At 49.9% G+C, this 17,711-nt stretch overlaps 1 protein-coding gene across 1 annotated transcript in view; it reads left to right on the top strand.

Annotated features, from left to right (window-relative positions):
* Positions 1–17,711, top strand: part of DYSF (dysferlin) — a 300,841-nt gene that overhangs the window by 237,356 nt on the left and 45,774 nt on the right. Inside the window, exons 44-49 of the mRNA XM_077816190.1 lie at positions 1,483–1,611; positions 6,022–6,177; positions 8,218–8,309; positions 11,394–11,564; positions 12,251–12,393; positions 15,283–15,422. Of these exons, the coding sequence (XP_077672316.1) occupies positions 1,483–1,611; positions 6,022–6,177; positions 8,218–8,309; positions 11,394–11,564; positions 12,251–12,393; positions 15,283–15,422 (831 nt within the window). The remainder of the gene's footprint in view (positions 1–1,482; positions 1,612–6,021; positions 6,178–8,217; positions 8,310–11,393; positions 11,565–12,250; positions 12,394–15,282; positions 15,423–17,711) is intronic.

Here is a 17,711-nt window from a genome sequence, read left to right as displayed (position 1 = left end):
AAGCTGTAGTTTCTGTGTCTCATGCTTCCAATCTCCTCTATAGACCCGGCTCCCTGGTCGGACTGCATGTCCCATAATGCACAGTCTCCCCTCTTGGAGAAGGGTGGCAGTGCATCATGGGAGTCCTTGGTCATGGGGGATGTAGTCTGGCTGGGAAGCCCAGCCCATAGAAGAGAAGGGGGACATGAGACAATTGAACTACAAGTCTCATGAGGCACTGAAGCACCCTTCCTTAACTGAAGTATTTCTCTTTAGGGGTGTTCCCTTTTTTTGGGTGAAAAATCCAAATTTCCTCCAGCAAACAAACATTGTTCAGAAAAATTTTGTTTGTTGAAAAGCCATATTTCTGATGAAAAACAGTTTCAACAGCTGGACAATTTTTGACCAGCTATACGCACAAGTAGCTGTTTGCAGCGTCGAGGCTTATAGGCTGGGTGTGGCAGGGAGCTACCAGTCTACAAGTATTAGAAGAGTGTGGGGTGGCCACTCATGCATTCCCAGAATACTCATCATTCTTGTACCAATGGGCCTGCCCCCTCCGGCGTGATCTCACATGCATGGCGTTTGTGAGGTCACACCAGTGGGGGCGCAGTGGCATCCCCCATCAGATATTGGACAAAACCATGTCTGGTTTTGTTTCAGCACTGGGCTGGGAACAACTAACCACCCAAAAAGAGGACTGTCTGGTTTATAACCGAACAAATGACCTGCCTAGGAGAGCGTGTACCCCAAGGGAGGAGAGGAATTGTTAAGGCTAGTACAAGAGGGATGAATGAAATCCTCAATCCCACAGTGACGAGTGTATCATAACAACCCCCGTTGAATTTAAAACAGAGAAATCATCACCTGACTGCCAGGAATGGTGCGATCCCTTGGGCTATGAAAAACCGTCCATGGGGAAGCAGCGGGAGCCCTGTTGCTTGAGGATAGGTCTACACTGGAATTAATAACCCACGGCTGGTCTGTGCCAATTGACTTAGGCTCTCGGGGCTTGGGCTAAGGGGCTGTTGCATTGTTGTGTGTGTGGGTCAGGCTCAGGATGGATCCCAGACTCTAGGCCCATGCTAGCGAGGAGGGTCCCAGAGCCCAGGCTGCAGCCCAAGCCCAAACATTTTCATCTCAATTGGCCAGCCCCATGAGCCAGAGTCAGCTGACATGCAGATATCTAATTGCATTCAGGGCATACCCTGAGTCATTTAAAACCTCAAAGTGCTTGGAGAGTGACAATCCCACATTGGCCTCAAGGGACAGTCTAGGTCAGTGGTTTCAACCTGTGGTCTGCGGACCCCTAGGGGGCGGGTCTGCAGACAATGTCTAAGGGCTCCATGAAAGGTCATTGTTACCATAGTGATCTGAAAGACTTTCTTTAGGGCTCTGGGTGTAAGGCAATACAGAGGCATCCATGGTATTCTGCAGATGGTGTGCACCTTGTACTTTATGGGTGAAATTCATCCTTTTACTCAGAGGGGTTTTCCTCCTTAGGTCTACGAGACAGAGCTGGAGAATATGGAGGAATTTGAGAAGCTCTCCGACTTCTGCCACACCTTCAAGCTCTACCGCGGCAGAACACAGGATGTTAACGAAGATCCCTCCGTGGTGGGGGAATTCAAGGTCCGACGACCACTCTTTATACCCAGAGTCACTTGACCTAGCAATAGTCAATTGGAAACTAGCAGCGAATCCCTCTAACGCCTTCCCGTGAATATTTCTTTGTTATAAAGCAGGGAAGGATCTGTTGGACCCCGGGCCTGACAGAAGTTGGGAACGTTGCAGAGGGCAGAGCAGACAAGAGTTGGTGCTTAACATGCTGGATGCGATGCGTGTGTCTACACTGCAAACACAGGGTGTGATTTCAGCTCATGTAGACCTACCCCAGCTAGCTTTAATTTAGCTAGTGTAGGTCGCAGAGCAATGAAGCCATGGAAGCTCGTTCAGCAAGGGCTAACCCCATGAATAATTACCCAGGGTTCCAGGTGGCTTTGTACAGTGGCTTCACTGCACCCCTGTCTGAGCTCGCTAGTTCGAAGCTAGGTGAGCTCTGATTGTTCGAGTTGCAATGACGCGCTGTGATTACAATAGAGCGAGGCTTGGCAGAATTCGATTTTTATTTTTTTTAATAATTTCGGCAGCTAATGTCAATGCTTATTTTGTTTGTCCCCCCCCCCAGCCCTATTTTTATTTACTGAAATGTTCACAGTTGCGTGAAGTTATGGGTTGGAAGCATTTGTTTTCATTTTTATCAGTTTAAAGTTTCACAGTTGCAGGGAAGTGTGGAGGGCCAGACGATGAGGGTGTCAGATAATTGTTTAATGACAAGAGACAAGAAGATGAAAAAAGTTAAAGCTTTATAATAGTTAAAACACAATCTGTCAACATTGTATGTCATAGAATCATAGGGTTAGAAGGGACCACGAGGGTCAGCTAGTCTGACCCCCTGCCAAGATGCAGGATTGCTTGTGTCTAAACCATCCAAGACAGATGGCACTGCCGTATGCAGTGTAGTTATAGCTGTGTCGGTCCCAGAATATTAGAGAGACAAGGAGGGTGAGGAAATATCTTTTATTGGACCAACTTCTGGTGGTGAGAGACAAGCTTTGGAACCACACAGAGCTCTTCTTCAGGCCTGGGAAAAGTACTCCCAGCCTCCCAGATAAAGGCAAGGTGGAACAGATTGTTTAGCATAAGTAGTTAGGACATATTGTAAGGGACCATTCGAAGTAGAATGGCCCGTTAGCACCTCTGCAGTCAGAGGACAAAAAGAGGGGAGTTAGTGGGTTACAGGTTGTTGTAATAAGCCAGAAATCCAGTGTCTCTGTTCAGTCCATGGGTTTTTGTGTCTAGCAGAGTAATGAATCATTGGTGTTGATCACTGTAGCAGGAGAGATATGGCTGCAGGTTTTGTATCTTGTTCTAGCAAGGCCTGGTGCTGCTTTGAGTTGGCATGTCCTGGTCTGTGGGGAGCTTGCTTCTGATGATGAGCTTGCAGAGGTTGCGGGGTTGTTTTAAGGCCAGAAGTGGAGGTTCAGGAAAGATTTATTTTAGGATGGAGTACCCATCAAGTATGGATTGTAGTTGTTTGATGAAACCCTATATAGGTTCCAGGGTGGGGTGGTACCTGACAACCAACTCAGAGCAGCACCAGACCCTGCTAGAACAACAGAGTAAAACCTGCAGACATATCTTCACTGCTACAATGATCAACACCCCCCACAACATACCTTTCAAGATCCCTTCATCCTACACATGCCCATCACAACATGTTCCGTACCTCATCCAGTGCACTAAATGCCCCAATAACCACCATGTGGGTGAAACCAGACAGTCACTGCGCTCTCAAATGAACTCACACAGAAAAATGATAAAAGACAAAAGCAACCCATCACCTGTGGGCGAACACTTTTCACGAGGCGATCGCTCTGCATCTGACCTCTCAGTCCTCATCCTCCGAGGAAACCTGCACAACACTTTCAAAAGACGGCTACAAAACACTAAGCCTTGGTCTCCACTGCGGAATTACTCTGAGACAGCTATGTTGCTGAGCTCAGGTAGGTGAATAATCCATACTCCTGAGCAACGTCGTTGTACTGACCTAAACGCTGGTGTAGACGTCTCCCACTGACACAGCTACCACCTCTCATGGAGGCGGAGTTGTGAAGCTGATGGGAGAGCTCTCTCCTGTCTTCACTAGAAGCCCGACAGCAGCACAGCTGAATTGGTGTAGTGGCACACGATGCAAATTTCTCGCGTAGACCTGCCCTTAAAATCACAGACGGAACAGAGACGCTGGATTTCTGGTTTATTACAACAATCCGTAACCCACTAACCCCCTCTTTTTGTCCTGTGACAACGGGAGCGTTAATGGACCGCTTCACCTTGAATGATCCCTTACAATATGTGCTAACTATTTATGCTAAACAATCTGTTCCACCTTGCCTTTTGCTGTGTCGCTGGGTGTACCTTTCCCAGACCTGAAGAAGAGCTCCTTAGGTCTGTCTACACAGCAAAGAAAAATCTGCAGCTAGCCCATGCCAGCTGACTTGGGCTCACGGGACTCGGGCTGTGGGACTGTTTCACGGCTGTGTAGACCTTCCGGCTTGGGCTGGAACCTGAGCTCTGGGCCCCTCGCACTTCGCAAGGTCCTCCATCCAGAGCCCAGACACCTACACAGCAGTGAAACGGCCCCAAAGCCCGAGTCCCGTGAGCTCGAGTTGGCCGGCATGGGCCAGCTGCGGGATGCTAATTGTTGTGTAAACACACCTGGTGTGTCTCAAAAGCCTGTCTCACCAACGGACGTTGGTTCAATAAAAACCAGACCCACCTTGTCTCTCTGACATCATTTGTCAAAATTGTAGCAGCATTTTTCTTACTTGGCCTGTCTGTAAATTTAGATTATTATCGATGGAAATACTTTTTGTTGGTTTCTGTGTGTCCGGTGAAATAGATGTTTATCGGCATTTACCAATAAGAATCAAACACTTCCATGTCTAAGTGTGGACAAACCCCAGGTCACCTCTAGAGCCCATGTTATGGATAAGATGTTAAAGTCTTGATGCAATGGCCTGTTGTTATTTATTTGTATTACAATAACACCTAGAAGCCCTGGTCTGCTCCACCCCATTGTGCTAGGAGCTGTACAAACAGAGAACAAACAGACAATCCCTGCCCCAAAGTTCTTACAATCTAAGTAAGAAGAAGTTGCACTTAACACCACTGTAGTGTGGCTGGCAGAGGGCAGCTGCTGTGTTTCACTTAGAGGGGGCAGCATTTCAGTGGTGGGCAAGTGATTCTCCATAGTTTGTGTGGGAGAGAGAATGTGCATTGTACGCTGTCACCAGAGTGCTTTGGGATCCTGCCGAATGAAAAGTTTTGTAGAAGCAGACTGGATTGGTGCTTACTAGGATGAAAGATTTATTATTAGCACCCCCATGGAGAACTGGTCATAACAGTATACAAACAAACGCAATCAGAGTAAGGTCTGACTGCCTTATCCCCTGGCGATGGCTACATTCTGAACTGATACAGGCTTAGACATAATCCGTGTGGAAAATCACATCTGGAGTCAGCACTGCCTGTGGCTGACTGGGTCAAAACAATGGCGCATCTTTCTTCCCTGGGGTGGGGACAGCATGTGTGTGAGAGAGCTGCCAGGCTGTCTACGCAAGTGCTTGGAGCCAGTCCCTTCAGGGCACTCGCTCCACTGGTCTCTCTTTGAATGGCTCTGTAGCAAATGATGCTTTGTGCATGTAAAGCACCTTTTCATCTGAGGATCTCGGCGCCTTAAAAACATTAAGAGCTCAGTTCTCATTTGCACTAATGGTCCTTTGCACCATTCTGGCAGCGTAAGGGGACAAATGACAGCAGCGTAAATGAGAATCAAGATCTAAGTAATTCTGCCTCAGATGTCCCTTGCATAGTAATTAAGAGCATATAGGATATGTCTACACTGCAAATAGACACCTGCGACTGGCCCATGCAGGCTTGCAGGGCTCTGGGCTAAGGGGCTGTTTAATTGTGGTATAGACATTCAGGCCCGGGCTGGCATCTGGGCTCTAGGACTCTGCTAAGGGGGAAGGCCCCTCTTGCGTGCCCGAGTCAGCTGGCATGGGCCAGCCATGGGTGTCTAACTGCAGCGTTGACTTACCCTTTGGCATCACTTTACCTATCTACTACTGACTCGCGGCCCCCTCTGGGTTGAAACACCGCAGCTGTTTAACAGCTTTAGGACAGGAAGTGAAGGATCGCGCCCGCATTCAGTGTGGCACTCTGTCCCCCTCTGGTGGTGTGCGGGACACAGAAAGAAGTTGCGGAGCTTGCTGTCTCTTTAGCTCAGGCAGCAGAAGGGTACACGTAAAGATTCTGAGGTTCCATCCTTCCTGCTGACGTCCTGCCTGGGGATGTGGTGTTACACAAGCAGCATTGCACTGATTTGCCCTGAGTTCAGTCACACAGTTGTCAGCTGTTAGCATTTGTAGTGTAACACGCCCCTATGTGCACACATGTGGATGCTCAATGTCTTCTCAGGGCTCGTTCAAAATGTACCCCCTCCCGGATGACCCAAGTGTGCCGGTCCCACCACGCCAGTTCCATCAGCTCCCAGCCAAAGGACCCCAGGAGTGTCTCATCAGGGTCTACATCATCCGTGCCTTTGACTTGCAACCCAAGGACTCCAATGGAAAGGTATCCTTCAGGGGAGCACCTGGGAGATGTGGCAATGAGGCTGAGGGCAGAAATCGCGGAGTGGAATTCCATGGCCTGTTTCAGGAGTGGGAGAAACACCCTAAAAAATGGGGGAGGGGGCACCAGGTGCCTGAACCATCCCTTCTCCCTGGGGCCTCGCCCTCGTACCACCCATTCCCCCTGAGGCCCTGCCCTTGTTCCGCCCCTTTCCCCGAGGCCACGCCCTCACACTGCCTCTTCCTCCAAGACCCCGCTCTTGTGGTGCCTCTTTCCCCCAAGACCCCAACCCCGCTCGCTTCTCTCTGCCCCCTCCCCCTGTTGCTCACTCTTCTGGCCTTGGCATCTAGGAAGAAACTAACCAACTTGCTCTTCAAAGTGCCTTTTCCATGGTTCTGAAGCCCCAGGGCCTAAGCTCTCCTGTATTGTTGTTGGGCTTTTCAATAGGACGGGATGCAATATCCAAATTCATTTCTGGCCAAAATTTCAAAGGAAGCAAAAATTACCTTCAAAAAAATTTTTTTTGCAGAAAACTTCAGAAACACCCTTTTTTTTTTTTTTGGACAAAAATTTAAAATGAAAAGAAAATTGGTTTTGGTTCAAACGAAAAATTTCCATTTTGTTTCTGCTTTTAAAAATGACAAAAAAACATTTTCTGAAACTCCCTCCCCGCTTGCCCTGGAAATGGTTAAAAAATGGAGAGAAGGAAAGGGAGGAAAAACCAAAAATGAAAATCAATTTTTTTTTTTCAGTTTTCAAAAACTGAAACGAAACAAAAACTTTCCTTTCCATAGAGGAACTTTCCTTCAAAGAATTTCAGTGAAATCAGAAGTGTTTTGGGTGGGAAAGCCATTTTCTGTCAAAAAAAGAAATCATTAGAGGTTCAACCATCTCCCCTTCCCAGCATGCTCTGATTCTTCCTGCCTGATGCAGCCAGGAGAAAGCTGGCCGCTTCTTACTCAGTGCCCGTGCTCCTTGTGTGTCTTTGAGTTACGTCTTCTGACTTAGCTAACTGAGGGCTTCTCCATCCTTCCCTTCTAAAAAACTTGTGGGACAGTGAAAACGCCCTGAGGATCTCAGCATGGGTTCTTCCCCTCCACGCTGGAGTCCCCGGCTATTATCTCCCTGGGAGAAGGCCATTTGCTGATCTGAAATAAAGTAAGGGGATGTGTCCCTTTAAGAGTGGGATCATGCATAGTGTAACCCACAAACCTTCTGGGTGTGGTGCTCTGTCCCATCTAGTGGCACCTAGACGACTTAGAGCTTAATGAGTCTGCTACAGCGTTAGCTAAAGGTCATGTGGCTTTTAGCTTATGCAGTAGAGGTTCACGCATTTAGCTCCAGAGGTCCCAGGTTCAATCCTGCCCACTGACGACCAAGGTCTGTCGGTGTTACATAAGCACTGACTTTGATTTTTCCCCAGGAGTGCTCCACCCCTGCTCCACCTTGAGGCCCCACCTCACTTTGCCCCCTTCCCAGAGGCCCCACCCTTGCTCTGTCTCTTCCTGCCCCTGCTCCAACCCTCCCTTGAGGACCTCGCCTCTCACTGCTCTCTGCCCTCCCCCAAGTGCCTCCCCCAGCCGCCAAACAGCTGATTGGCAGCCCTGCCAATCAGTGGTGGCTGGTGGGTGCTGATCACCCACTATTTTTTCCCCATGGGTGCTTGAGCCCCAGAGCACCCATGGAGTCGGCGCCTATGGGGTAATGAGATCTAAAAGGCAACTCTGGTAAGCCCCTTCTATGCTGCCCCCTCAGTTGCTCATCCCCACTGCCTGTCCGTGGGCAGGCAAGGCCTGGCACAGGGGTCGCAGCTGGATCAGCCAGTGCTAGCACCTTTGGGAATTTGTTCTGAACAGCAAAGGGCCAGATTCCGCCCCCCCTTGCTGATGTGGGGTGTTACGCAAGGGTCTGTTCATGGAATAGGGGGTTGATCCATATGACTAAGGGTGGCAGAATCTGCTCCTTAGTGATTAGTATTGTTGTTGAAGATGAGTCTGTAGCAGCCCCACCTCCTCTGTTGTTTCTTTCCTCCTGTCTCTGTAGTGTGACCCCTATGTGAAGATTTTGGTGGGAAAGAAATCCATAAATGACCAGGACAATTACATCCCATGCACGCTGGAGCCCGTCTTCGGAAAGTATGTTTCTCTTTCGCTTCAGTTCCAGATGGGGATGGTGGGACTTGCCTCCCAAGGCAGGATCACAAGCAGACCAGAAAGAGCAGGAAAAGGAGAGGAAGGCAAAGGCTGGTGTCAGAGAGCACAGATGGTCTTGTGACTAAGGCAGTGCTTTGGGGCTTGCAAGGTTTTAATTCAGTTCCTGACTCTGTGTGATCCTGGGCAAGTCATTTACTTTCTGTTCTTTGTCTGTGAAATAGCGGTAATAATGCTACATAAGAACGGCCGTCCTGAGTCAGGCCAGTGATCCATCTAGCCCAGCATCCTGGCTTCCGACAGTGGCCGGTGCCAGGTGCTTCAAAGGGAATGAACAGACCAGGGCGGTTACTGAGTGATCCATCCCCTGTCATCTAGTCCCAGCATCTGGCAGTCAGAGGTTTAGGGAGCATAGTTTTGCATCTCTGATCATCTTGGCTAATAGCCATTGATAAACCCATCCTCCATGAACTTATCTCATTCGTTTTTGAACCTGGTTATACTTTTGGCCTTTAAAAACATCCCCTGGCAACCAATTCCACAGGTTGGCTGTGCGTTGTGTGAAGAAGTACTGCCTTATGTTTGTTTTAAACCCGCTGCCTGTTAATTTCATCAGGTCACCCCTGGTTTGTGTGTTATGCAAAGGGGTAAATAGCACTTCCTTGCTCACTTTCTCCACACCTTTCATGATGTTATAGACATCCGTCAGTTATCTGCATTGTGTCTTTAGCGCTATAAGGCCTTCAGCTCATGGGCCATCCCTTTACTATGTGTTTGAATGGCCCATAACACAATGCTGATCTGCTCTCAGTTAGGGCATTAGATGCTACCATGATACATGTAATAATACGAACTCGGCTGTCCACAGCAAGCTCCTCAAGCCGAGGGTAGGGTCTCTTTTGCCAGGCTTGGCTTCCAGCCAAAGACCAGTCTAGACAGAGTTCTGCACCTACCACCCCGTCGCGAAGACGAGACGGAAAACCCAGGTCCCGGCTGCTCGTGGCTATTAAAGCTCCCATTTCACAAGAATAACCCTGGGATCCTGGCTGTTTTCCAGCTTGGCCAATTACGATTTGCTGACCTGAATTCCTCCTGCTGCTTTAATGGGAGGCACAATCACTCACTTCCCCTCCTAAAAGCTGCTGCAGAGTGGTGGGAGCGCTGTTAAAAGGGCATCGCATTCCACCGTGGAGGCAGCCACGTTTCAGCTGCAGGTGAAGTGACTCCCAGACACAATGGGCCAGATCCTGGCCTTCGGTGTAAACCAGGACTGACTCCACATGGAAGTCAGTGAAGATCAGTGAGGTAAGGCCAGCATGAGTGAGATGAGCACAAGGCCCATCCTAATGCATGTGCCTGTGTGTATATGATGTAAAGGGAGAGTGAGGACCATCTCCATTGACTTCAGCAGAGCTCTATCAGTTTACATCAGCTGAGGATTTGGCCCCAGTGACTCCAGTGGAGCTACACCGATTTACACCAGCTGGGGAGCTGAGCTAGAGAGTTTAGGAAATTCTTTTGGATGCTTCTGGAAGAAAGACACCCTCCCACCCCCCATTTTAAAGTAAGGTATTATAAGAACATAAGAACAGCCAGACTGGGTCAGACCAATGGTCCATCTAGCCCAGTCTCCTGTCTTCCGACAGTGGCCAATGCCAGGTGCCCCAGAGGGAATGAACAGAACAGGGAATCATCAAGTGATCCGTCCCCTGTCGCCCATTCCCAGCTTCTGGCAAACAAAGGCTAGGGACACCATTCCTGCCCGTCCTGGCTAATAGCCATAGATGAACCTATTTTTAACCCGATTATAGTCTTGGCCTTCACAACATCCTCTAGGAAGGAGTTCCACAGGTTGACTGTGCATTGTGTGAAGAAATACTTCCTTTTGCTTGTTTTAAACCTGCTAATTTAATTTGGTGACCCCTAGTTTTTGTGTTATGAGGAGTAAATAACACTTCCTTCTTTACTTTCTCCACGCCAGTCATGACTTTATAGCCCTCTAGCATCTCCCCCCTTAGTCGTCTCTTTTCCAAGCTGAACAGTCCAACTCTTATTAATCTCTCCTCATACGGAAGCCGTTCCATACCCCCAATAATTTTTGTTGCCCTTTTCTGAACCTTTTCCAATTCCAATATATCTTTTTTGAGATAGGGTGACCACATCTGCACACAGTATTCAAGGTGTGGGCTTATCAGGGATTTATATAGAGGCAACATGAGATTTTCTGTTTTATTATCTATCCCTTTCTTAATGATTCCCAACGTTCTGTTCTGGGAATTATTATCTGTTATTATCTGTTAATCTGTTATTATTCTGGGGCCATTATTCACGAGTGATCCCCAGCTCTCCTCTAGTTGCTTTCCATCTGTAGATCGCAAAGCGAGTCAGGACCATTCCCATTTTGTGGATTGGGAAAGTGAGGCACAGGGAGGGAAAGCAGGCTTGCTCAAAGTCACACAGAACGTCAGCAGCTGACCTGGGCATAGAACCAGGGTCTCCCATGGCCCAGTCCAGTAGCTCACTGCTCTGATCAGGCACGGTGAGGCAGTGGCGAGACAGGCAGGCCGATAAGCCTGCGTTGTTCTGTCATGTGATGGAGGGTGGAAGACGTGAGGTCTGTTTCCACTGGGTTGTCTGTCCTAAGAGGTGATCAACAACAGACCCCGGGAAAAGCCACTCGCACCCAGTTCTTCTCTCTGTCGTGGGTGGTTGTGCCTCATGGCTGGAGCAGGAGTCGCTAATCAGGAATTGGAGCCCAGGGTCAGAACCGGAGTCAGAGGCCAGGTGCCAGAGCCAGGGTCACAGGTGAGGAGTCGGAGCTGAGGAACAGGACCGGGTTACCTGTATGAAGGCTGGGAACAAGCAGGCCCAGGAGCTATCGCAACGCTGGGCGAGTGTTTTGAGCAGCCACTGAACTGCTGCTGCTGGGCTTAAGAGCCGGTCTGCTGCCTCTTCTCACCAGTCGGGAGGTGCACCCGTCAGGCAGCCGACGCCAGGCCAGCTGCCCAGAGACTGGCTCGGCTGCAGGCCCTGATCCCTGACACTCTCTTGCTTTTCCCCTTTCCACAGGATGTTTGAGCTGACCTGCACTCTGCCTTTGGAGAAGGACCTGAAGGTCGCTCTCTACGACTATGACCTCTTGTCGAAGGATGAGAAGATTGGCGAGACCGTCATAGACCTGGAGAACCGGTTCCTGTCAAAATTCGGTGCCCGGTGCGGCCTGCCCCAGACCTACTGCATGTAGGTACTTCTGATAGCTCAGGTGGCACTGAACTGCCCTGTCGGGGAGACGTGGCTGGGTCAAGGAGGGAAGATACCCAGCACCATCCTGGGCACCTGCATCTGTTGTGGTATCAGCACACCGACATGTCCAGGAGAGGCGCTGCCAGGGGAGCTTTGTGTCAGAACATCACCTTCACGCCATGCGATGCCTCCTGGGCCCTGCGTGGCTGGCCCCAAAACCCCAAGGGCTTGCCACGAGCACGTGGGAGTCACCCTGCCAAAACCAGGGTCATCCTGCAGATATTGGGATGGGGGGAGGTCCCTACAGCTTGAAATGTCTCAGCTAATGGGGCTCCCCCCATCTCCCCTGGGAGATGGTCAGGTCCAGCCTGAGGTTTCCTCTGCCTATTCTGGGGGAGATTCACCCACAAGCAGGGTGAAATGTGCTGTGTATGGCCATAACGAGGATCCCACTGTGCCTAGGTCTGTCCCCTGGAACAGCTCCTCTCCCGCCGTGCTGCTTCCACCCTCAGCTCCTTGCTGGCTCTTAGAGTTCAGTTTGGGTTTCTTTAAAAAATATCCTGGCCTCATTCGCCCCCGCTGCAGTTCTGCCGCAGCCCCGGCAGTTGCCCCAGGAACAGTCGTGGCCCTTGGAGGTGGGATGTATTTTACAACACTTTGTTCTTACTAACGTCTTGCTTCAGTTCTGGACCCAACCAGTGGCGAGACCAGCTCCGACCTTCCCAACTGCTCCATCTCTTCTCCCTGCAACGCAACTGCAAAGCTCCCATCTACAAGCCAGACCGGGTCATATTCAGGGAACAGGAGTACATCCTCTCTGAGTTCGGTAAAGGAGTCTCCTCACATCCATAAACCTTTCCCACTTCCCCTCCTGTTTATTGCACTGGAGACTGGCAGCATGTGAAACAGGGTAGCGAAACTGATGGGTGAAGATGAACAGTCGAGCTGATTTACAGTGACAGCTTCAGCTCATGTTGTCTCTGATCTGAAAACCCACATGGCCAGCCCAAAGGAGCCATCAGCATTATAGAATCTGGAGTGCTCCTATCAGCTCCTCGAACTGCAGCCCAGATCGAGGCCCTATTGTGCTAGGCAATGTACATACACATAGGGCCAGTCCCTGCCCCAAAGAGCTCACCGGCTAAACAGATTAGACAGCCCAAGAGTGAGAGAAAGGACGAATGGTCCTGTTCCTTTTATAGAGGTGGAACAGAGAGATGAAGTGACTTCCCCAAGGTGCTGTAGGGACTCTGTGGTATACTCAAGAATTGAACCCAGAACTCCAGTTCAATGCCTTAACCACAAGGCCATCCTTCCATCAGCTTAATACCTTCTGTAACTGTAGCAAACCATGGCCAAACGATATAGACACCACTCTCATCAGGAGGAATTAGAGCCTGGGCCTTCAGCTGCACAAATGCAGGCCTTTAGCCCTTGAGTTGCAGAAAATCTGCCACAGCATGGAGGTAGCAGGCTGCTGGACTTGCTGGGTATAGCCACTAGAGAGCGACAATATCACATACACCAGGCCAGTGTAACACACTCTTACCTTTATCATCATACAGCTTGAAAGGCAGTAGCATTGTAGCTACAACCGTGTGTGCCCAGGTGGCCGTCTCTGATTTCGAGGGCAATCCGCTGTGGTATACACATGAATGGTATTTCTGTGCACGGTTGAAATCTACCAGGATTCACCATCTTGCCAGGAGGGTGGAATTCCTCCTCTTTGGACTCAAAACGGTGCATTTCCGTCCAGCCGAAGAGGCGAAATCGCACCATGCAAATATGTAGGGGTGCCGAAAGGTGTCAGTTTCCTCATAAGGTCTGACAAGCGCAAAGGGTTGTGTGATCACGCAGCTGCGCTTTGCTTGCACGGGCTGAGATTGGTGCAGCAACCTGGGGTACGTAGCAGAAATACAAAGCACTCCCAAATGTTTTAGGGTTTTGCTGCACAGACCCCGCTTGGAAGGAGCTAGGAAGCAGCCACTTCTTCACAGCCTCCTGTTCTGCGTCAGGTTTTCGCCAAGTGCTGGAGAGGTGTTAAGTTGAGGGGGGCTCGTCTCTCCCCACCCCAGCCTGCCTTTCACCTTGCTTTCTTTTAATGGCAATCACTTCAAAACCAGAACAAAGCTTGGGTGTTTGACCTCAGCGAGATCTGGAAACCAGCTGTGTGTGCATAGCAGTGTCAGATGTGAACCTGGCGGGGCATAAAGTGAAGCCATTAAATACGAGAGCAGGGGTTTTACAAGCATTGTGCCCAGACCATTATTTCATAACCCCCACATTGTTGGTTTCAGAGAGAGGTTTTTATTTCTGAGCCTCACACACATACACACCCAAGCCAGGTTTCCAGGACTTGGGACGAATCCCATGTGTATGAAGTTTAACCACTTCAAGGCACTGCCAAGAAAGAAGCTGGGATATATCACCTGAAAACAGCAGAGCTGTAATAATATTGATATAGCGCATTTCATTTCAAAGGCCCTCAGGGTGCTTTGAACCGACTCTCAGCTCTGCTGAAGTGCAGCCACCTCTGGAGTGGAGGACTCCAGCAAATCAGTGCATAGATATGTAGAGAGGGAAAGTTTTGGGTGAGGACAATTGGATACACTCCCTCCTCTTCCATAAAATGATGAGGGATCTTTAATGTCTGTGCAGAGCAGACCAGGACCAAAGTTGTTAGATCTTGTCCAATAATAGCAGACAATGCACCTTTTCCCAAGGATAAGGGACGGAGAAGGGAGCTGTGACTGAAACATGATTCAGAAGGTAGGAAGCTTCTGGCATTCATTGCATGAGGGTCAGCAGAGGTCAGCACAATGGAGGAACGTTCTGTGCTGGCCTCTTGTGAAAATCTCATCAGAAATATCACAGGGGGCAAATGGGTGTTTGTATGTAATCACTAGGGGCCAATTCACCTCTCCAGTGGTTAGGACGTTAACCTGGGACTTGGGAGACATGGGTTGGATTCCCTGATCTGCCACAGACTCCCCGTGTGACATTGGGCCAGTCACTTAGCCTCTCTGTGCCTCAGTTTCCCCATCTGTACAACGGGAACAGGGCCCTGCCCTGTCTCACGGGGTGTGTGTGAGGATAAATACAGTAAAGTGTGTGAAATACTGATAAGTGCTATGGAAGAGCTGAGTTGCTCCTTATTCAGATCAATGCCAGGAGAGAAAGACCCTGACCCGGGTACAAGCCGTGATCTCACTGGTTTCAGCAGTGCCCCTCCGCAGCCCTCGGCACGTTAGAAAGATGGGTTAAACTGACCCAGTTTGAACCATGTTGATCAAACCTTAAGAAAAATATATGCAGACCTCCGAGCAAACTCCCCCAAATGGTCCTGTTCACCTTCCCATCTCCAGCCACTCTACCCTAAACCAGCGCTGGCAGGGCGGCTTTTCGTCAGATGCGGGACCTGGTGGGACAAAGAGGACTGTGGCTTTCAGAGCTGAGCATCCCTCACCAAGCATGCCCCCGTCCGTCCCCCTCCAGCCAGCTCCCTCCTGGTCCAAGCAGCAGGCTGCTAGCTCGTGTGCCCCAGATTGTCACAGCGCCCATGAGACGGGCTTCTGGACCCACGCTGACCCAGGGTAGTCCGTGGAGTGACCCGGGGGTAAGCCGCAGTGTGAGATCAGAATCGGGCCCCAGGTCGGCGATGGAGCCATGAAGGGCATTCAGTAACCTCGCTCGCTGTCTGATCTCTCTGTGGCAGAGGATGGCAAGCCCCTCAACCCGCACCTGGGAGCGCCGGAGGAGCGGCTCGCCCTGTACGCGCTGCGGAAGCAGGGCCTGGTGCCTGAGCATGTGGAGACAAGGCCTCTCTACAGCCCGCTGCAGCCTGAAATTGAGCAGGTAGGAGCCACAGGGTATGTCAGTGACCAAGCCTGAAACAGAGCTTTTCTACTGGCCCAGCAGCAGCCTGCTCAGAAGGGACCCCTGGCAAAGGGTCTGCCATGCATCACGGGTTCATACTGGGCCGTCAAGGATCAGGCTTCTGATGACCCTGGCAGTGCCTTTCTATGCCGTGAGCAGCTGCATCTTGTGCATGCATCCACCAGGGGGTGCTAGGCTTCCCCTGTGTATCAAACGAGAACCAATCATGGCCTGATCCCGCAAAGCGTTTCTCCTGCAGAGTAATCCCATTGGACAGGTGGCCTTGCTGTCAGTGAGGACTGCTTGCCGTGGGGACAGGGATTGCAGGAGGTGGCCGTGGGTATGAGTGGGTGATGCCCGAATAGATCCATCACACAGATTTCCACCAATCTCTTCGGACCAGCGCTAGTCTATAACCCACTAAGTAACGATGGGCACTTCCGTAGTATTGAGCAGACAGCGATGCCTATAACACCCTGGGCGCAGACTATTGCCTGCCCTTTGCAGATGGTGGGGATGGGGGTTAAAGACTTTCTCATGGCCACAGAGGCGCTTTCAGGTTTAGGACCTAGCATTTCCTGGCCACGCTGTCTCTCCAACCACTTTTTTCCCTCTGGTGGAGCATGCTGACTACAATAGCGCCTGAATCTTATTTACTGATGTGCCAATAGCAGGCTCTGCTCTGTTACAGCAGCCTTTAGAGAGGCCAGCCGAGGTCAGGGGCTGTACAAACACATAGCGATAGACACTGTCTGCCCCAACAAGCTCACAATCTCAATAGAGAAGGATTACAGGACAAAGAGAGGTGCAGGGACATGACCGAGGTCATGCAGCAGGTTAGTAGGTGAACCAAGATTAGAACCCAGGGCTCAGTCCTCTAGGCTGCATAACATTGTTGTAGACACAACAGCAGAAGAGATGGTCCTTGGCTTGCGGAATTTATAATCAGACTAAACTCTGTTCTGTTAATTCCTTTCTAAACATTGTTTCAGAGTAGCAGCCGTGTTAGTCTGTATTCGCAAAAAGAAAAGGCGTACTAGTGGCACCTTAGAGACTAACCAATTTATTTGAGCATAAGCTTTCGTGAGCTTTCGTGAAGTGAGCTGTAGCTCACGAAAGCTTATGCTCAAATAAATTGGTTAGTCTCTAACGTGCCACTAGTACTCCTTTTCTTTTTTCTAAACATTGTACTGCCCGTGCAGCACTTCGTACTTTTGGCTAGAACTATGATGAGCAGAGTTGTTTTTTCTGGTCTCCCCTGGTGAGCAGAACCAGAAATCTTGGGAAGAAGCCTGAGCTCAGGCGGTTGGATAAGTCTTGAAGGATCCTCCAGATCTTGGGCAGTTTGCCCATTGCCACCCCCACAGAACTAATGTGGACCAAATCCCGAGAAGCGCTGGTTCCATGGAAGTCAAGCAGGTTGCAGGTACTCAGCACCTCTCAGGATTTGTACCAAGGATCAGTAGAAGGATTCACTCTGGCTCTTCTCATCAGTTGTGAAGAAACTGGGCCCAGGGAGTCCACGGGGCAGCTCCTCTAGAGTTCCCAAAAGGAAGGCCCTGGCCCACTGTTTTAAAGCTAGGAGATAGAATGTGTGCACTTGTTTCCAGTAAGTTATACGCTGCGTTTTCAAAGGGCAGGTCTACACTAGAAGCATCTCCTGCTGACATAGCGCTGGTGTGGACAGCGTTTAGGTCGCTGTAACTTGTGTTGTTCAGGGGGTGTCTTTTTCACACCCCTGAGCGATGTAAGTTAGATCTGCTTAAGCAGTAGTGGAGACCTGCCCAAAGTTTGCTACTGTTTCCTGTTGCAAGAAGATTTTTCATGGCGTCCCCCCACCCCAAAGCCATTTATGATGGGCTGATTTTCAAAGTCAATAAGTTTTATGCCCTTGACCTGCACAGTCAAATGTCCCTAGATTCTTCCTTGCACCCATTCCCAACAACATCAAAAAGTAACAGGCCATATCCCCAGCTGGTGTTAATCTATCTAGCACCATTGAGTCAATGAAGCTACTACACCCTTTGACACCAGCAGAGCATCTGACCCAATGTAGGTAGATTCAGTCATAGAGTTTAAGGCCAGAACACACCATGACATCATCTACTTTGAGCTCCTCTGTATCCCAGGCTCGTACATTTCACCCAGGTATTGAGCCCAGTAACTTGCGTTTGGCTAATGAGTATCTTCCAGAAAGAGATCCAGTCTTGATTTGAAGACATCAAGAGATGGAGGGAGAATCCATCACTTCCCTTGGTAGTTTGTTCC

The sequence above is a fragment of the Eretmochelys imbricata genome, chromosome 4 (genome assembly GCF_965152235.1).
Source record: "Eretmochelys imbricata isolate rEreImb1 chromosome 4, rEreImb1.hap1, whole genome shotgun sequence".
Lineage (NCBI taxonomy): Eukaryota > Metazoa > Chordata > Testudines > Cheloniidae > Eretmochelys > Eretmochelys imbricata.
Note: the sequence above shows the minus strand (reverse complement) of the source record. Positions and strands in the feature narration are given on the sequence as shown.